This window comes from Filicampus tigris, chromosome 17 (genome assembly GCF_054856515.1).
Source record: "Filicampus tigris isolate MCC_2025a chromosome 17, RoL_Ftig_1.0, whole genome shotgun sequence".
Lineage (NCBI taxonomy): Eukaryota > Metazoa > Chordata > Actinopteri > Syngnathiformes > Syngnathidae > Filicampus > Filicampus tigris.
Genome location: NC_141233.1, coordinates 6,330,071 through 6,351,454, shown reverse-complemented (window position 1 = coordinate 6,351,454; position 21,384 = coordinate 6,330,071). Strand labels below are relative to the sequence as shown.

The following is a 21,384-nucleotide window of genomic DNA, read 5'->3' as shown; positions in this document are numbered from 1 at the left end:
ATACAAAAATGATTAATTAATTACAATTACATCCATTATAAATAGTACAATGTAAAAATTACCATACATCATATGCCCCTGAAATGCAGAATGTGAAACTATTTGTAAAATAAATAGTTTGGGATAAATGGCTACTTATTCCAATTCAATACATCGCAAACAATACAATTTGAGAATGAGGATGGGTTATCATTTTATTTTACATTCACCTACCCTCACCTCCGAACGACCTCGCTAGCCCATCTCTCCGTTTTAAAAATCAAATAAGCACAACATTTTGACCAGCCCTGGCTTCAATGAATCCACTGCATGAACTCAAGTCTTACCAATTTGGATGGCGGCAGCACCAAGGTAAGCGACGCCGTCCTCCGGCGACAACGCGCCAACCCGCACCAAGTGTCGTCCATTCAAATGCCACCCAAACGCACGCGACATCCAACAACAAACTGAGATGGAACAGGGTGGGGAAACCACTATGCCAACATGAAATATTAAAAACGTGGTGCCCCCACCCGCCCCCCACCCCGCCTTTCCTTCAGAGCTCCCCTCTAATTGTTGTGTGAGACCCCTGAACCCTTATGATGGGATTAGGTGTCATGTTTAAGGATAATAAAGAAGTTAATTTCAGAACGTCCAATTGCATCTTTCTAAATGCTAATGTGAATGATGCCATATTTTGCCAGCACTGCTGGACAAAGCGAGTCCACAAAATTCATTTGAATCTACCTTTAGTCACAAAAACTATCACATTAAAAAAATAATAATAATAGTAATAGATTAAATAAATACATTCATTTTCATTATAAATTAAATAAAAACAAAAGATAACAATAAAAGAAGACGAATAAAAGAAAATAAACCGTTTTTGTCCCACCCCAGATATTAACCAGTTCTGAACAGATTGTACCCCGGGCTAAGAAAAAAAAAAGAAAACAGTTTTAGGTTAGGGATGTTTTTGAAAATGGAAGCGTGTCCCGGGGGTGCCTTCCGATTCTATTTCACACCCCATACTTAATCCCGCCTTAATCCCCATTCACACAAGCACACTTTCCTTCTCCCCTGGGAGCGAGTTGGCGGGTGGCTGTGTGGGGGCGGGGCTCTCCCATTCTCCTCATGCATTAAAGATGAGAGTCGGTAGATGAAATATAAATGTGTCAGCTTCCTTCAGCTGTACAATTACATTAAGTCAACATGGAGGACGGACAGACAGGGGGCCGAATGCGTCACCGTCAAACCCAGAAAACAACATTGTATGCTCTTATGACATGTATGTTTGTTTGCGTCCGAGGTAATAAATTACAAGTATGAATGACAGACCTGAAGTGTCAATCAAAACTAGACTCATCCAAAAGTCTACAGTCACTCGTAGCCTGAGGTGGGTAGAGTAGCCAAAAATTGTACTCAAGTAAAAGTACTGTTATTTCAGAATAATATGACTCAAGTAGAAGTAAAAAGTAGTCATCCAAATAATTACTTGAGTAAAAGTAAAAAAGTACTTGATGAATAAACTATTCAAGTACTGAGTAACTGTAGCGCCTGATTTATTTCTAACTTTTTTTAAAAACAACCATTCAATCAGACGAAAATACAATATAATCATCTTCAGGCAAATTAAAGTCAATCCAATCAATAAAATGAATTACATTTAATTAAATAATAACTTAAAACAATCTTAAGGTACATTCAAGATCAATCGAGTATGTAAGACAGGGGTGCTCAATACATCGATCGCCAAAGGTAGTATTGATAGATCGCATGACATTAAAATAAACAAATAGATGTTATTAGTTATGTTGTGTTGTGCAACATTGGCTCATGTGGTTATGCAAGGTACATCAACATACATTGTAAATAAAGAATCCTCAATATATTTGAAAATAAATATATATTTTGCATTTTTGCAGTGGGTACGACCTACCCACTCCAAATATGCAAAACATACTCTACCCGGAAGGTAGATCATTTTGACTTGGTCATTTTATAAGTAGCTCGCATGCTGAAAAAAGTATGAGCACCCCTGATGTAAGAGGTTTAAGGGATTTGTTCCAGCTGTTTCCATCAATCTCACATTTTACGAGTATTCTAGTTTCCCCCCCCAAAGTCTTCATTCAGTCTCATGACGTTAGCATTTCATTCGGTCCAGACTTGTAAGCAGTTTAAGGGATTTGTTACAGGTCCTGTTTCAGTATTCCAAAGTGTTGCAGCACGAGGTGCCAACACAGCTGAGTCAATACAGGCACGCTGACAGACCGTCGGGTCACTGGCTGGCCGCCTGCCATGACCACGCTTGGCCCGTAGGTGTCAGCACACAGCCAACCAACATTCATAAACAGTCTAGAATGCATGGACATTTTGGCATGTACAACGTTGTTCTGAAAACATTCAAATCAAACTCCCATCTTGAATCAAAATTATCTCTACTTGACTATTTCTCCCGCATCTTCCATGGCCGCAACGCTTAGTCGCCTCGTCCGTCTCCGGCGGTCAGTTATTTGAATTCCTTGCCAGTTTACTTTCAGCCAGTCTTTCCTCCCCTTCCTGGCATTTTCATTCCTCCCCCCCAGAGAACTTGAATTATGGATGATGTCTGCCACCACCGACGTGCAATTTTGCATGAAAGACGGCGGGGAAGCATGCGCCGCAAAAGCACAGAAAGCAAACAGCAGCCGAGCACCTCTGTTTGAGGCCTGACGATGTTCAATTCAGGGATGAGGGATGGGCGGGAATTTGAAAAGAGGAAGTGGACTGAAGTCGAGTTACAAGAAATGAAGATAAAAACATCCCAAAGAATCCAATTTCCGACCGCAATCCAGAGCTACCTCGTATATCTCTGTGTGCTTGTGTGAAATAGAGAAGTCATTAAAAGGTAGCATGGGAGAAGATGAAGTTTTGAACGGCACCTTTATCAAGGCAGGCAAAGTACCAGTTGAAACTACGACAAGATGGGATTGCTTTGAGATACAACTGAATGGTTTCAATGTGGGGTTTTTGGTATGATTTGTATCATAAAGCATTAATTGGGGTCTGGATCCAGCTGTAAAATCTTCAGTATCAGAAATGACTGTGTTTGGGATTATTCGTCAGCCGCTCAATTATTTTAGCAATACTGTACATGGTTCAAATATATCTTGGCAAGCAACCGAAGACGTTATTGAAAAGCGCATGAACAGGCAGCCCATGCAAAAGTGATTAGAGTTTCATGCTTTATGCCCAGTTGTTAAATGTTGCTGCCTGGCTACATGCCACAGCAAATTTCTGCAATTTAGCGTCGTCCATCTGAGCAATAGAACAACTTCTGAAGGTGAACTTTGTTTTTGAAGGACCTCTGGAAATGGACAAAATAACCCTGAAATGGTCGCTTAAAACCAAAGTGGCAGACTTACTGTGTCTCTAAATCACAAGGGCCTCAAATCACAAGGAGTATTCCTCCACCACTCAATTATTTGAGCAATACACGCTCAGAAATATCTTGGAAAGCAACCAAAGACAATACTAAAGTTCATGAAAAAGCGCCCCACGTAAAAGTTATTAGTTTCATGTTTTATTGAGAGTTGCCCAACTTTTCTGGCACGCTCCGGCTAACTCAAGATTTCCACAGTTTTGCGTGCTCAATTTTGTCTAGTATGGACCACGTGGCTTAAATTTGAGTGTAGTGTGACAAAAATCTCTAGGACGAGTTTGTTTTTGAAGGAAACCGTAAATTGCCAAAATGATCCCAAAATGGAGCCTTTGAACCATCATGGCAGATTTCATGCTTGGCTTCTTGAAACATTTTGAGGATCTACAATCGATAGACATGCCTGTCAAATTTCATGTTGCCCAATTGAGCCCTGATCAAATTGGAGGCATCAGATAGACAGATGCCAAATTGTTCATCTTTTGCCAACGCCATATTTTGTGGGGGAAGCACGGCCTCAACGTTTGATGCGTTTCATCAACGTTTCAAGGATTCACCGGGAAAAACGGGGTACGAGGGCCCATTTCTTGCTGCTTCAATTGACGTGTTTTGGCATGCCTGGGGAAGAAGGTAATCAGCGCGGTTCAGCGAGACCTCAGGGAGTGAAGTGCTGCTCTTTGTCAGACGAAATGAAGAGGGAATTCCTTCCATTTGGCAATCCCAACCGACTGTTTGTGAGGCAGCAGATGGCAGCGGTTACCACCCTCCTGAAAATGTCTCTTCTGATTAGATAAATCGCAGCCTATATTCCGCACGGTGGTGAGGAGCTCTTAAGAAAAAAACAGCCTGCTCAGGGTGCAAAAGATGTGATGTGTCACGAGTGGCGAAGCACTGCTGAACAAGCACATTTAAACAGTTGGTCTGGTGTGGCTTGTGTTAAAAAAATAGTTTTTGTCATTTTTTTTTTTTTTTTTTACGGGGGTGCTGCCTTTTCAGCGTTCTCTTTGCCAGCTGTCGCCACCTTTTTCCTCATTACCCTAAAACCTACTGGTTTGCACATGAGTACCAAAGGCGGCGGCATGATGAATGGGATTCGGGGTTGAATTGATCAAAAATAATGTTGCCCATTTTAAAGATAAAAGGTATGTTTCATACTAAATGTGGATTAGGGATGCCACTGTTTAGATAAACAGATATTGCAAATGAGTGGGTGCATCCCCACTCGGAGCCGTTGATCGCCACCTGTGGAAAGGATGGGACGCCAAAGTCACTTTCAGCTGGCACAGATTTGAAGAATGTGTATTTTTTTTTTTTTACTCCTTGTTTGGGCCCCCGGGGAAGGTGGGCAAGCCTGGTACCTAACCAACTATGGCCAGATGCTTCCTGCTCAACGCAGAGAGGCTGACATCGATACCGCAAAGAGCCCAGGGGCCAGTTGAGGGGCTGTTTTTGTCCAAAATGTTCCCCAAAAACTCAGCCCAGTCCGGGCAGACAGTAAATCACTAGCATGGCTCGGCAGAACAGGAAATTAACTTTAGTGCATGGAACAAATTTTGGAGTTCACCTCACATTTTTCGACGCAAAGGGAAGTCAAATTAACGAGCTGATAAGAGCACCATGTTGTTATTGAAAATGTATTTTCATGTTCTTGTGTTGTTATAGAACTACTTTTGATGTGAATGTTGGGGCTATAATCCAACCTAAATTGATCCACTAATTGATTAACAGGTCTGTCCTGAGACCTTTGTCCACATCTCAAGTGTGTTGCGAGGTTCAAAGTCCCTTAGACAAGCCAACATTTTTTAACAAAGTATTAAGAGGACAAATTAGGATTCAGGGGGGAACAGATAATTCTAGACTGACTCATTAATTGAATCTTCTTTGTCCTTCTTTGTCCAAGTGCAATGACAAGTTCAACGTCACTCAGACATGCCTAGGTTTTTTGCAATATCTTAATAAGAGGACAAATTAAGATTTAGGAGGAACAGAGGTTACTAATCCAACCTAGATTGAGCCATACATTTGACTTTTTGTCACACCACAAGAACATTGGTTAGTTCAACGTCACTTGGACAAGCTCAAATTTGTCCACAATGTCCTGATAAGAGTAACAATTTCAGATTCGGGGACACTTATGGGTGCTGGTCCTATCTAAATGGATTGACTCATTGATTCGGAGGTGCGTCCAGAGACCTTTGTCATACCACAAGAGCATCGTCTTGTTCAATGTCACTTGGACAAGCAGAAGTTTATCCACAATGTTTTGATAAGCAGACAAATTAAGGGGGTAACTAAGGGTTCTAGTTCAACCTAAAATTGATCCATCCAAACATATTCGACCTGTCCCATCTCGTATTTATTAACAGCCTTGAAAGACGATCCACTAAAGACTCTCTCTTGCTTTCTGGTTGCACAGGCAGTAGTGTTGAATCAATACCAAGGAGATAATGGGACTATGTGAAATTGAGGGGGTAGGGGTGGGGCAGGAAGCGGTGGGTGTCATCATCAAGTGTCAAGGTCAGAGTGGGGACAGTTTTGAGTGGGTTAAGGTCATGTCTACAAAAGTCAAACGGGGGCGTGATTTATGAGCACACGTACTGGAAGCCTGCTTCCATTACAGCCACGCCGTTTAATTTTAGTGTCCATCGAGGACTTTTTTCCCACTGGTATAGTCTACTTACATCAGGGCCTAGGGCGAGGGGCATCAAGTGGAAAAAACAGCTTGTCAAGGTATCAATTTTAAGACTTTTTGGAGTCAATTTTAAGACCTAAGAGGCATTTTTACTGTGAAGTATTATGTGTCATTATAAAGGCAAAGTAAGACTTATTGAGGAGGTTTTCAAGGATCCACTGAAACCATGTAACTGTGCAAGGCACCACAGCCACCTACCAATCTTTTTTTTTTTTTTTTTTTTCCAAACAGAGTCCGACAGATGTCTTTTTGGATTGTTTTGGCGTTGGAGGAGATCTGTTTGTGGTCTAAAAGAATAGACTGAAAGCTTAATCAGTCCGGTCAGCTTTACAGTCGTAATTCATGACTTGTAGAAGGCGATCTAGACACTGCCTGGTGTAACATGACCCGTATTGATCGTCTTCGCCACAACTTCCTGTGCATTTGAGCTTCCAGGCGTCCCCGCGGCAGGTCTGAAAAGCCCTCACTCGCCTCCCCTCTTGGGGCAGGGTATAGGGAGGCGGTGGCGAGGGGTCATCCCTCTCATGATGGTCTTATCTGACTCGCCCCAAGCCCTGCCGCTACCCTCCTCAAGCTTATATTTCATGGCTCTACGGCCACATTAGCTGGCGTCACATCAGTCTATCAATCAGAATGTCGGCCGGCCCGAGGCCGACTCGAGGCCATGACATCATCTGGCAAAGATCGCCCTCTTGTGCCCCCCCCCCCCCGCCCCCACCTAAAAAATATGGTGCAATTTGCGGTCCGCTCTGTTGATGATACACAGATTGCTAGTCTCACTTGGCAAGAAAACAAAAGAACAGCGAAATATATATGAACTGTAACATACAGCTTTTTTTTTTTTTTGCTGCACATTGTTTATGTGATATTAGGAAAAATTCAGATTCTGAGACAACTAATAGTTCTTGCCCAACCTAGACTGATCCATTCTTTGATAACTCCAGAGATGTTTGGATTCTCATTTCCCTGTAATCCTGCTTGGATAATCCTGTGACTATGCCCACATGGCAGTCCGTCCATCATGCTGATGCGCCTGCCCTGGCACCAAATCCATCAACCTGTCTAAGTCTGGCTCATTAGCACCCAGTGAAGCCTTTTTGCTATTCATCGTGACTCGGACACAACACACATCAAACGCTGCTTGTCGAGTGTCAACCACTGAACTAGTTTACCTTAGCAACAGGAAATATGGTATTCATGTGTCTACCACAGAAAAAAAGTCTCCAAAATCAACGCACGAAAAGATGCCATAGATTTTGTCAGAATTGATTCTAACCTAATAAATTGCTAAACATTTTGGTGTTTATTATTGCTTGTAGGCGGACCAAGCTGATGAAGCTTGATGACTTGCCATAAAAAACGAATAAAGCAATAAAGAAAAAGGATTCACATTGTGCTCAGGTTCCAAGGAATCATTATCCTCCAGAATCCTAGCTATGTAGTATGTGTGAGAAACAAAGCACTGGAAAATAGGTGATAATTGGTGCAGAAGAAAGTAACTTGTGTGGAAATGGGGGTGAAGACGAGAAGACGGGAAGCACCTGAAAAGTGAGGGTAACACCTGAAGAGATGATACCGTCGTTAACTCATTCACTGCCATGGAATTTACTTGTCTTTTCACAGTCTAGCCATTCAATCCCAGGAAGTTATTTATATTTTTTTCCAATTTTTGTCAAAAGTTAGGGTAAAAGAGGGTCTGAAAATGTCTGGCAGTGGATGAGTAAATGGAGGTGTGCTAATGTTGCAGTGTACATCCTGTTGACGTCTGGACTGGCTTGTATTCTTTGCCTTTGCACCATCCGACGCTGTGCTTGGAGTTTATACTTTCAAATGCATTATTTCATCTGACCTTAGAAAGAGAATTCCATCCAAAGCAGCTAAATGGCAAAACCAGCCATTAAACATTTGATGGGGATTGAGCCTGAAGCGAAGTGCATCAGGACTTGTCATGCGGCGAAGACAATTGTGTGAGGGGAAATTATTTAAAAATGACTGACAGCCTTCACAAGTCTTCAGTTGTCAAAATCAAATGTCTCCAGTTGAACTGAGTTTCATGGTTGTGCATCCAAACTTAACCAACATGCACCATTCGCACGAAAACTAAATAATCTTTTTTTTTTGTCACATCAAAGCAAAATGGTAAACTTTTCAGGGTTTTCAGGAATGGCTTCTTGAGACTTTTTTGTAGGTCTACTCATGATAGACATGGCTACAAAATTTCATGTTGATCAAGGAACATGGATGAATTTTCAAAATATTCCAGGATATTACCTCGGAAATGGGCGAAATGACCCTAAAAGGCTGCTTCAAGTCAAAATGGCAGACTTCCTGTGTCTTTTTAGGAATTATTTACACTTTTTTGGGGAGTAAACTCATGACAGACAAATATATAAAGGGGTTGAGGTTCTTATCCCAAGGTAACCATCCCCCTGCTTGGTTCTCATGGAGCAGCAAGTTGTGTGAGAAATCAGTGAGAAATTGATGTCCCCAAATATGTTGATAACGGCCTGTCGATGCCACAAGATGGTGGCAAAGCACTACATTTTTCTAAATAAAACTCATTAACACACTTCTACATAGCCCCTTAACAGCAAGATCAATCAATCAATCAATCACATTTTATTTATATAGCACTTTTCATACATAAAAATGCAACTCAAAGTGCTTTAAAACATTCAAAGCAAAACATAGATAATTAGAAAAAAAAATAAAAATAAAAATCCGTACTACTACAAAGCATCACACTGGGAGCATGTTCTACTATATGGACCCGCACATTTAACAACATAAGCCCTCAGTATGATACCCGTAACTACAATACTGCAAACTACAAACCCAATTTCAGTAAAGGTCACAAGTGCAAGAGCACTACTTTTGTCTAAATGAAAGTCCTCAACTCACTTCAACAAAGATCCTTGGCACCCTGAAGTCACAAGATTACACTGGAGTAAAAAACATCTACTGCTTTGGCCAGGAGCATAAAAAGAGCATATAGTGAGAGTTTTTCAACAAATAACAGAGGACAGGTTAAAAGACAAAAAAAAAAAAATGAATAGGCGAATTTGCAAATACAAAACCATGAATCTGCGAGGGTTCACTTTATTTCAATGACACATTAAAAGGGAAGCCAAACACACACACACATACACTCAGTCAGAGACTCAAAGTGCATTACGACATGGCTTACTTTGGAGGACCACGGCTGCAAGCAGTTGGCATAGCAACGGACCAGGAAAGCCATCTCGCGACCAAGGGGAGGAGGAGGAGGGAAGTTCCCCCTCGTTCTTCCAAAGATGGTGAAAAAAAGAAGCAGGAAAGAAGAAAACCCCCCTCCAAAAAAACTAACACAGGATGGGATTGTGAGCCCACCCCCAGAAATCCTCCGAAGATGATTTGGAAATTCAGACGGGAAAAGTACAAGTAATCCCAGTTGAGAAGTGAGTTTTTACCCAATGTGGCGTCCAAGTTGTGCCGGTTTTCCTTTTGCAATTTTCCCCGCGGTCAACTCACTCGGATCAGAGTGCGCCTTCCTCGCCGTCAAACTCGCACCGCAACTCTGAGAGCCTGCCGGCGCGTCTCCATGGCCAGCTACCGATCCCCCACTGCTAGATTCCCTCCTGCAACGCTGGGCTACGCCAAGTCCCCGGCGCCTTTCATGATGGCATTCCTACGCTTTTTTGAGAGGTACGGGGGTGGGGTCTTTAAGACAGAAGCCGAGCCGGGTTAGGATGCAGTGCTGCCGTGTGCCCGGGTCGCTAATGAGCTAGCGGTAGAGGGAGGGAGGAGAGGGAATCCAGCTGAAAAAGAATGACATCACCTGTATGGCAAGCGAGCGAGGGATGGGGAGAGAGAGGGAGAGAGGGAGGGAGAGGGAGAGGGAGAGGGAGAGGGAGAGAGAGAGAGAGAGAGAGAGAGACAGAGAGAGAGAGGTGGGCGGGGGGGTAACTGCATTAGATGGATTGGCTGGCCAGGAAAAGAAAAGGGAGCATCTTTATTGATCAGTAACATAAAGCTGTCTATTGAGGCACCCCCTCCCCATCCCCATCCCCACAAAAAGACACAAAAAGACACTCCCCCATTTATGCATAAATTACAAAGGAGAAAAAAAAAGGGGGTGGTTATCCCACCCGCCAACAGCTCCCTTTCCTGCCTTCTTGCTTGGACAGATGCTGGCACAAAAGAGAATGATGATGAAATTGGGCTTCCCCCCTCATAGAAACCAATGACACTGTTTCAAAAACATGTTGTTCTTGTTTTTAGCAATAGCATTAGTTCAGACATTTTTCAGCAAGTGGCTAACGTTAGCGTAGATGAGTGAGGCTATTTTATGAGAACAAATGTGCTCAGTCACACATGCACACTAATGACAAGTTTTGTGTTAACATTATTTCTAGCGTTAGCATTAGTTCAAACATGTTGCAGTGAGTGTCATCGTTAGCATAAAGTGTTTTGAGAAGATGTGCTCGGTCACGCACACAGTGAAGAGAAGCAAGTCGCTATGTTGTTAGCCTTATTTTTTAGCATTAGTTCAGACATTAGCGTCAACGGTTCTTTTACTAACAAGGTTAGTTTGTGAGAAAAAAATTGATCGTCTCATACAACCACACGGTGATAAAAAGCTTTGCGTTAACATTGTTTTTAGCATTAGCAAAAGTCCAAAAGGGAGAAGAAAGTTGTTCGTAGGTAAGATAAGCATGTGACTATGTTGTTAGCCTTGTTTTAAGCCAGCAGCTGACATTAGCGTCAAGCGTTCTGGTACGCGCCAGGCTAGTTTGGAGAACCGTGACATACATCAAGCCAGTACGTTTGTTGCAAATAACTGCATTAAAAATGCGTTTTTGGTTACATCTAGGTGAACTGCACTTTAAAGAACTAGCTTGTCACTTTAGCATGACAGTGAAACAAACACGCTTCAAAATGCATATTTGTGCCAAATAAAATGAGATTTAGCATGCCTATCAGAAAGGTGGAACCTGGTCAACTGATCAGGTCTGGTCATGAATATCACCCCAATTATGATTAAAAACTTCTTGTAATTGAGAAACTGTATGAACTGTTTCTTTATTCTGAGCTTTTCTGAGTGGAGTAACACTGAATTCATCCAGTTTTGGACAGGACAGAATTAGCTGTGTGGCAGATGCAAAAAGGTCTGGAATATTCTGCAGGGATACCATTATCCACCCCTCGTTTTATTAGCCAGCATCCGTGCATCTCAATTTGTACTCCCTCCGCCTCTCGCCAGCGCCAGGGTATGACATCATCTTTTTAGCAGACAGCCAATGGGAGGCGAGCACATGGAGGCCTGCCTTCGGAGGAGCCAGTGTACACAAGAGAGACCGAGCAGAGGAGGGATGGAAATAGACGAAGGGGGGGGAAAAGATGAATAGAGACAGAGCGAGAGGGGGAGTTTAAAAAATAGATCAGACTTTCAGAAAAAATAGAACAGACACAAAAGAGAGGGGGGAGGAGGAATTATTATTCAAATGTGCCACTCAAAAAAGGCAAACATTTACATTAGCTAATCCGATTATAACGCACTGTATGGATTAGCTCATGGAAGCAAGCGACTGTACTGTCTTAACCAATGAGCGCCATCAAAATGTACAACATTCTTGAACTAACATAGCCCAACCCTTGAGAATTGAGAATTTCGAGAAGGTGACAATAATCTGTTGGATCTGGACTCAGAGCTACGAAAACAACCTGGTGGAAAGGGGCCTGCCAGTCATGTGCTACTGTGCAATGCGGAGGCAGCTGATTCTTAATTAGCTTGATCGGACTGATTAACACACGCACACACGCACGCACGCCCCCCACTACACACACACAGACACACACGCACAGTGTGGCTAAGAGCATGTGAGGAGTTAAGAGTTGAGTGCCAACAATCAGACAAGAGCCACGAGTCATGGCAGCCACGCGGTTCTGCCCTTTTAAAGGTGACAGGTCTTCAAGTTCCGCGATTTTCAATTTCATAACTGTTGTACACATCTTTCTGAGCTTTTTTTGTCATACACTTGCCTCCTGTGACACACAAGCACACATACCCGCATGCACACAGTTCCAGGAAGTGTTTCCTCCACCACGCGCATCCTGTTGCGAGGTGCAGTCGGCGCCCTCAAAACATGTCGCCTTTTCTTCCTCTGTCCAATTTTTGCCTTCACAGCACCAAATAGTTGAGATGCGCTTTCACAAAAGCGATCTGGTGTGACTGGTCCCAGTAGTTGTTTGTGACTTCTAGTGTGGAGCTCACGACAAAAAGCCGGACAACTTTGTGACCATTACAATGGAAACACCACTATTGTCGATTACTCACTAAAAAACCTAATGGCTCTTTTTGTGCTCAGGCCATCTAGTGGCCTCTTGGTGACAAGGGAGTATGTTGGAGTGAGTGGAGGAGTTTCATTTAGAAATAAGTAGCGGTGAAACCAACCGATGCTGTACTGCTGATTTCTAAAAAAAACGGAATAAGGTAGAAGCAAACTTTCTTTTAGTTTCTGTGTTTACATAAATACAATATTCTGTGAGCCTTGAAAGATCAGTCAGAATGTTCTAAATTGCAACGAAAGAGGAACGTGTTAAAGCACAAATTTTCTTCTTTGAAAATCTTTGACTGCGTGAGTTTCAATCACAGCCATGACATGCCACAGCACGAGAGAATTCCGGGCCTTTAAACCAAAAACAAGTTCATTGGACAGCAATAAGGCATACATTTTCACCTAAAATGGCAATCAAGCGTATCTTGTGAAAGAATTTGTTCCATCAGAAACAGTCAAGGAAAAAAAAAGGCACATAAACACGCCATTGGATGTTGCACGATTGTAGCGTGTGTAGCGCAGGGCAGGAATTCCTGCCATTTAAAGCGGGCCCTTCCCTTCCTGCAGCCCGTGACAAAAACAACACAAAAATGTATCCCTGGCTCACAATCGCCATAAGCCCGGTGGAGGTCCTTTCAAACGGGAAGATGGAGGATTAGGCACCAAAGGCAAGAAGAAGAAGAGGAGGAGGCTGGAGGGAAGATGGAGAGCGAGTTCACCAAGGTTGTCCTCTCAGTGCTGCTGATGTAATCCCTAAAATTAGCAGCAGCAACCCGGCGTACTGTATAGGCGAAAGATACTCGGGCAAGCAGGCAGCAATGCAACAACATGCATTTCTAATGCCACCTAAGTGCTTGGAGGGATGGCAAAGGAACAGACGCTTTGCATGCTTCAGCTATTGAGTAGGAGAGTCAAAAGCAAGAGTCATCTTGCATTGCAAGTAAGCGAGGTGATATTGATTTTGTCCCAAAGCCGAGTCAAAAATTTTGGCCAGAGATCTGACGAGAAGCCTCCAGACCGGGATCACCCTTTGACCAAACCTGACTCATGCCCCATCAAGAGCTGTTGTCCTTCCCGCTATCGAGAGAGTCAATCAATCCAGTCTGGATTCCCTTTTCCATCTCAGTCACCTTGATTTGGTCTTGGGCTCTCAAATTTCTCATATTTTGTCATCCTCAATCATTGTTCTTAATAGTTTCTCTTACCCTGCTTTTGCCGGAGTCCCTTTTCCATCATCTCTGTGTTTACGTTAAACCCTTCCGTTTGTCCTTTAAGACGTCCTACCACTTTATGTCCCATTTTCACAAAAATCCTTCTTTACACAGATGAGACAAAAATGAGAAAATGACGGGCAAAACAAGACAATGATAGGCCACAAAAGAGAAAAGAATGGGCAAACACGAGAAAATGATGGGCCACCAATACCTGACAATGACGGGCCAAAACTAGAAAATGATGGGGCAAAGTGAGAAAAAAAGAATGACTGTGAGGGTATCAGAAAATAAAGGGCCGCAACGTGAAAATCATGGGCCAATAGATGAAATCCATAAAAAACACCATAGGTTTCCTTGTCTTTGCACAATTCCACTTAGCCTTAAAGGGTTTCATTAATTGCAGGAATCGCTCATAAAACCCTGCTCTCCGATTCTCCCGCAGGTCCTTCTCCGAGGTCCTTCACGGGCTGAGACCAGAGATGAGTGACGGAACTGGCTGGCCCTCAGGCTTTTAAAATCAAGTCTGAGAGGACCAGGATATTGCCTTTTTTTAATAAGCCTCCACCATCAGCAATAAAAACTGTAACGTGGTGGTAAACCGGGGGTCCGTCACGTAAACCTGAGTGATTTTTAAGCCCTTTAAGGTTGGCATATGATGCCAAGGTTGTGAGTCACACGAATGCATCATGAACCTGAACGATCATCTCATGATTTCGAGATAACCCGAGTCTTGACGTCATGTGGTGAGCTCAAGCTAAATGTGATGGCTCGCCCATGTGGATCAACAAGGCAATGGAGGCAAAAAATAAAACAACAAAAACATGTGTTGTTGAGATCACATAGACATGTTTTTTTTTTTATTTTACGAGCCAATGGGAGAAAACGACAGGCCAGAATAAAAAAAAAAAAAAAAAATGAAGACAAAGAAACAACACAGAGTCTATTAACCTCTGCCAACCTCGTCTACCTTCTTCGAGTTGCAGGTGATGTAACAAACCCTTCAGGAGGGTTGGGAAAATTCAGACATTTTGCCTTATGACACGGGAAGCGAGCTAACCGCACAAGCACGAACGTGAGAGATGTTTCCACTGGGGTGGGGGCACTGAACTCTACACAGAGCAATAAATGAACCCCAGTGCACCCTGCTAGTCCCCCCCCCAGAAAGAAAACACATCCATTGGACGATTCAAAGCTCCCATGTGCAGACTTCCTATTAGATTAACGATCCAGAGAATGAAGACCCCTTCCAGCTTCTTTTTTTCTCCCCCCCGCAGGCAAACGAGCTGATGGCTTCATCCATCTGGCTTTGGCTCACTCGCTCTATTGAACGCTGTAACCCGGTAAGGTCCCCGGTGTCTTAATAACATCGGCGTCTGTGTGTTAAACTCAAGCAAGTGGAGCTAATACGCAAGTTGGAAACCAGCGTTAAAGACGGTGGGTGGTCATCGCTTACCGGAACTGAAATGATAAGCTAGCGGATTCGAAAATGGCGGGCAAAAAAAGCTAGAAAATGCGGGGCTAAAATGAGAAAACTAATGGTCAAAACAAAGAAATGACCAGAAAAAAAATAATAATTTGCTACGGAAGAAAATGACACGCCAGAATAAGACAATGGCAGGCGAAAACTAAGAAAATAACTTACAAAAACGGTCGTTTTGATATTCACCCCATCAAAGGCTAACGGGCATCAAATTCCTCGTCACCCAAATTCTGGAGAGAGGTGGATTCATTTTTTTAATCACACACATCAAGTCATGAGACGTATTCATAAGACGCCAGTGAACGCAAGTCAGACCACAGAGCACAACCCTGCGCGAGTTGTTGTGTGATGACATTAGCAAATACAACGGGAGGATCCAGAGGCAGGGGAAGATCTGCTTTCTGGATCGATACGCATCGATCAAAAGCCAAATCTTGGTGGAAAATAAAAAATGATAACAGAGGGAGAACGATATACGTTTAAGGCTATACAAGACAAGACCTTGCGCAGATTTAAGCTGGGAAAGCTGCAACCGATCACAGATTTAAGGCTAGAAAAAAAAACGCCTCAGGCCATAAACAAATTAATATCTAAGACCAGAAAAGATGAGGCATTCCTGAAACAAATTCATCGATTTAAGGCTGCAAAGGACAAAACCTACCTAAACCAATTCTGAGATTCAAGACCGGAAAAGATGCAACAAATTCATCAATACAAGACTGGGGGAAAAAAAAAAAAAAAAAAAAAAAGATTCATAGATTCAAAAGGTGACATCCACCGCTGCCATTCATGGCTTTCACATTTCCATTGAGTGCAGAGCAAAACCATTAAGCAAACAGCCCAGCTAATGGATCACTGATGTTATTATGTCTCAACAACAACATCCTGTGTCTTTAACCGCCACTGCATGGACAATACTTTACATTCATACATACTCTAACTGTACATTCAGTACATCGCCACCATTAGACCGTAAACAATGGGCATCCATTTAACAATAACCTCCCATATAAAAATCAAAAAGTCACAAATGGGGACATCTTTAAAGCCTTTTCCCAGCATGCATCTGTTCATTCTAAAGATAGTGCCGCCCCCTTGTCTGCGCCACCCACAGTGGTTTCCTAACAAACAGGTGCAAACACACGCACACAAATACAGTGGAACCTCTAAAGTGGCACAAAACATGATTTAAAACATTGCCTGGACAGTTCATCAACATTTAATGATGACCACAGTTTTTCCCCCCCAAAACTGATTATTTCTCTTTTCATCATTTCCCATGGGGAAAAAAATGTTTAAAAATCCAAGAAATCTGATGTTGAAGCTCACTGTGCTCGACTTGAAAAGTTCCACAGTACTTAAGAATCTCATAAATAAATGAATGTCCCTACCTGGTTGTTGACATAATCCTGCAGGGAGGGAAAAAGAAACAAAATTGAAGTCACACACAGAGTCACATTCGATTCAAGTCATGACATTTTGGTGTAATAATATCTGTGCAAAATATATGACTTTGGTTTTAAAATATGAAACTACTGTTACAATTAATTTTAAAACACTAAAAATCAATTAAAAAAAAACATAAGACAAACAAGCATTGTTACAGCAGCCAGGAAAACCTACCAGAGTCAAACCCAGAACCTCATAACTGTGAGGCAGACGTGCTCCCCCCGTGATTCCCCACGACAAGATTAACAAGTGTCATTCTGGCAAACCTTTGGGGATAAACGAGTACGTTTCACACCAGTCGGCATTGGCCCTGCAGTAAAGGGGGCAGGCTCATTTTCCAAAGACAGGTCCGCCCCCTCAAAACCGGCTCATTTCAACAATCGAGATAACTCGGTGAGGTGACGTAGGGGGGAAATATGTTGCATTTTTGGAAACTCCCCCGAGAAATTCTCAGCACTGGGTGTCCGTGTGTATGTGTGTGTGCGCGTGCGTGTGCGTGTGTGTGTGTGTGGAGAGTGGCGATTAGGCAAGCCACTAACCGACATGACACACTGATGCTATCAGAGGGAGGGAAAGTTGTACACGCCTCAAGAAAACGTTTTTTTTTTTTTTTCTTTCTATCCCAATTAATCGATCTATCATAATGTTGTATACTACCACAATAATAAGCATAGTTATTACCTTCAAATGTAAGAAAACATCCAATTGTTGTTGCTTTTACAAAATATTGTTTAATGTCAGGATGTTCGTCGATACCTTTTTTTTTTTCAAACAGATACCAAAACGAGTAATAACTCTTTGAGTAGTCACCGATACCTCTAGTACTTTTGATATATGAAATGTATTATTTATTAACTTAACAGCGATAGAGGTCGCATTTAGCCTCAGGCCTACCTTGTAGCCGGAGAGTTATTGCCCGTTTGTGATCGTTTCTTTTTTTTAACTTCAAAATAAATCAATTATTGCTGCATCGTGAAAACGTATGACAATATGACCAATAATACGTATGGTTAATACTAGTGTTGTTCCGATACAGATACCGCATTAAAACGCTGGTAACGGATCGGCCGGTACTAACAAATAAAACGCAGATGCCGGTTATCGGTACTGGTATCATTATTTGAACGCAGCGCGCATATTTGAGAGCCGCATGCGGAAGGAAAATACGAGGAGAAGCCTTATCCATTATTAGCGTTATTGGTCATCGGTCTACTTATGTCTAGTTTGGTGAAAAAGGTCGCTATAAGGACATACATCGCCACATTGGAGGCAGTTGCTTGGGGGGAATTTGATGCTATCGAGAGCCTTCAATTACTTTGGGGGCATGTCGGCTGGAACTTTGTCTCGTAGCAAAGTACGTTGCTTTTGTTTGACAAAGTCCATCGATCACTAGTTTAATGGTGTAAAACGTCTTTCATGAAATGGTTTGTGTCCAGACAAACTCGTCTTTATGACCCGTCGAAGCTTTTCCAGCTCGCCCTAGCTTGCTAACTGCTAACAAAGAGACGAGTTTGTTTACAACACATCGCTCAGCAAAATGTTCTATAATGTTCCATTAACGTATATGAAATGTGTATACCTATATAATTAACAGGTTAATGTTGAACAGCAGTGCGAAGTAAATCTTGAATGAAAAGTAAAAAGAAAACAAAAACTGATATAAAGTCATCAGATCATAACCTTGTATGTTGTGATAGTGTTAAGTGGTCACGTTGAAGATTTGACAGCCATTGTGCGCGTCTGCTTTCAAACAACTTCGTTTTTGCCTCCGGTTAATTTGAATCACTGTCGGCCGGTATCACAAAATAAAATCTTTAGCTGACTGATTAGAGCAACCATAAACAGCACAGGTGTTAACCATTTTTAGAAACACATAACGGACTTCTGTTATCTCACTCACTCGACCGCCTGTCCCTCTGGCAACATACAAATGTGACGTCACGCATTGGGGGGTCGGTTAGAATCACTGAATATATTTTAGAAGTACAAATGCTGCACCTTGCTTTTCTTTATTACAAATGTACATTCATGTGAATACAGTATGTATCCCATGTCTCACTCTCACAAGCACGAAGAGCTATGAAAATAGGCTGTTTATGTATTTTGTGCGTATATGTTACTACAGATACTTCGCAAGTGATGATTTAAATATGAATAATCTTACATCCAAGTAAGTGCAATTCTTTAGAATTACAAAACAAATTGTGCTTATTTTGGACTTTTTTTTTTTTCAAACGGAGAGGTATCGGTACAGTATCGGCATTGGCCAATACTGCACAGCCCGGTAGCCGAATTGGTATTGGGGCCAAAAAATGGTATCGGGACAACACTAGTTAATACATCAAAACTTAAGAAAATAGCCCATTATCATTCATGTGCTTTAATAAATAATGTTACCACCGTGATCATTATTCAGCATAAAACTTATCATAACTCACACTTTGCCATTAGCATTTAGCCTCAGTCCCACCTTATATCCGGAAGGTTCTTGGCCGTCCGTGATCAGCTCCCGCTCGCCCTTGGGGTTGATCCTGCGGAAGCGCCGGCGGGACCGTCGCTGCGAGCCGTCCCGGTGCAGGAACCCGTCGTCCCCCTCGCCGCCGTTGTCCACCTGCAACACATAGCGGGTACCCTCCTCAGAACGCAAAACCGACTGATCCGGCGTCACTTCAGAGCAGCTGTGCAGGAGAACTTTGGATTTCTCGATGTCCGGGTCCGAATTTTGAGGCGAGAAATCAGAGTTCTGTTTGGTCACTTTGACTTTTGCCGGCTTGTAATCCACATTGTGGTCCTCATCCTTTCCCGGCACTTCGGCAGCGGGCTCCTGGCTGAAGATCCAGTTCTTCCAGAGTACCGACAGCCGGTTCCAGCGCAGCCCACTCATCCGGACCACAGGCAGTAAAAAAAAAAATCAATAAATAAATCCAAAAGTTTCAGGAAAGGATTGCGCCTTTACATCCGAGTTCCGTCCGCTCGAGACGTTGCCAAGGCTGCGAGTGGCTCACATGCTCAAGGCCCGAGCCGCTTCCTCCAGGAAACGACGCAAACATCCTTCTCACGAGGCATAGCAGCAAGAAGAAGAAAAAAAAAAAAAGAAAGAAAAAACAAAAAGAGTAGATTCCGGAGATATGCTGAAAACTTCCCAGGAGAGTTTTTCTGTTAAATGTTCTCGCATCAGGAATGTGTTTTCTTGCCCTGTTGCGTCAGTCAATGGTGTCATTGTGTCACCACGCGAGAGGAATTTGAAAGACGCAGCACTTGACTGTTGTTTTTGTTCCCGTTTCAGGAAAAAGTCACTTATTTTGTTTTCTAGGTTTTCGGGGAATCATTTGGAAATTGTGTGCGGCTTACAAACCTTTTCTTTATTTCATCTTTTCCTATGTTGTTATTTTAAATTATTTCACGTTTTTCTATGTTCATGTTTTTATTACAATTAATGTTTGAATTTTATATATATATATACATATACATATATATATATATACATATATATATATATATATATACATATACATATATATACATATATATATATATATATACATATATATATATATATATATATATATATATATATATATATATGGATATATATATTCCCTATATATTTATACTTTTACAATATATTTACAATATTGTATTAATATTTTATTATTTATCAATATATTATTTATTATGATTTTATCAAATATGTTTGGATTATTAGTAAATTTGGAACTATACTTTATGTTTTTAGACTTACTTTGGCTATTAATTGATGTTTGACTAATGTTGCTAACACAGCTATCTACTGATACAAAAATGAATGTCGCTGCAAGCGACAAACCATAGCGTTAACCGCATTATTTGAATGACCATCTACGATTTAGTGACTAATGCATGTGGGTGCCAACATATAAGATATGCACAATAATGGCTTCGCTTGGCTATCAATCTTGATGCGCAAAAAAAAAAGGGCTCCAGTGTGTCGTTTTAATGAAACTCATGGGACACACTGCAGATAACACGCACAACATACAGACACTAACATGCACTCACTCGCACACAATACACACAATCGTCTTAAATGTGACCGGACAATAATCCCTCTCTCTCTCTCGCTGCAACAGGCCAGAACAACGCTTAATGTGACCATCGGCACTGCTGCAATGTGATCACACTTCCTATTTCCTCATTGAATGTGTCTGGGGGTGAGTGTGTGTGTGCGTGTGTGTGTGTGTGTGTGTGGGGGGGTGTGTGTGTGTGTGTGTGTGAGACTCATGTCATAACTAAGCATGACACAAACACGGGCACACACACTTGATGAATGTCACCCATATACCGATATGACCGGCTATACCCATGCTGCTAATTAGGCACTTGGCGGGATTTTGCGACGGCATGCTACTTTGAGCGTCAAATTTATGCAGCAACTGTATACAGCAAATACAAAGTTACGCTACAAAGTTAAGCTACAAAACCGCACTACAAAGTTCTGCGACCTTCCGCAGAAAGGTTCTGCTACAAAATTATGCAACTTTAACACTACCTAGTTATCCAACAAAATTACGGTACAAAGTTAAATTACGCTAAAACGTTACACCACTTTACTGCAGCCGAATTATACTGCAAAATGATGTAACTTTAACGTGGCAAAGTTTTGCTATAAAATTACGCTACAAAAATTACACTACAAAGCTCGGTAGCAAAATTATGCTACAAAATTATGTGGCCACTACACAGCTAAATTGCGTGGCATGCTACAAAGTTGGACAACAAAATTATTCAGGTATGTTAAGCTCCTATCCCACCGAGGGACGAACATTTCCGACTGTTGGCGACGGTGGAAAAATGCA

General features: G+C 42.1%; 1 protein-coding gene across 7 annotated transcripts in view; it reads right to left on the bottom strand.

Moving 5' to 3' along the window:
* The window catches only part of rapgef6 (Rap guanine nucleotide exchange factor (GEF) 6), a 64,566-nt gene that overhangs the window by 22,200 nt on the left and 20,982 nt on the right, over positions 1 to 21,384 (bottom strand). For 3 of the 7 annotated variants that reach the window (XM_086013475.1, XM_086013476.1, XM_086013477.1), the window contains exons 6-7: positions 19,020 to 19,160; positions 16,492 to 16,509 (exon numbers count right to left, since the gene is read on the bottom strand). In XM_086013475.1, the coding sequence (XP_085869601.1) occupies positions 16,492 to 16,509; positions 19,020 to 19,160 (159 nt within the window). Of the gene's footprint in view, positions 1 to 9,276; positions 9,939 to 16,491; positions 16,510 to 19,019; positions 19,448 to 21,384 lie in introns of those variants that run through there. The other 4 variants (XM_086013473.1, XM_086013474.1, XM_086013478.1 and 1 more) reach the window with 3 other exon arrangements.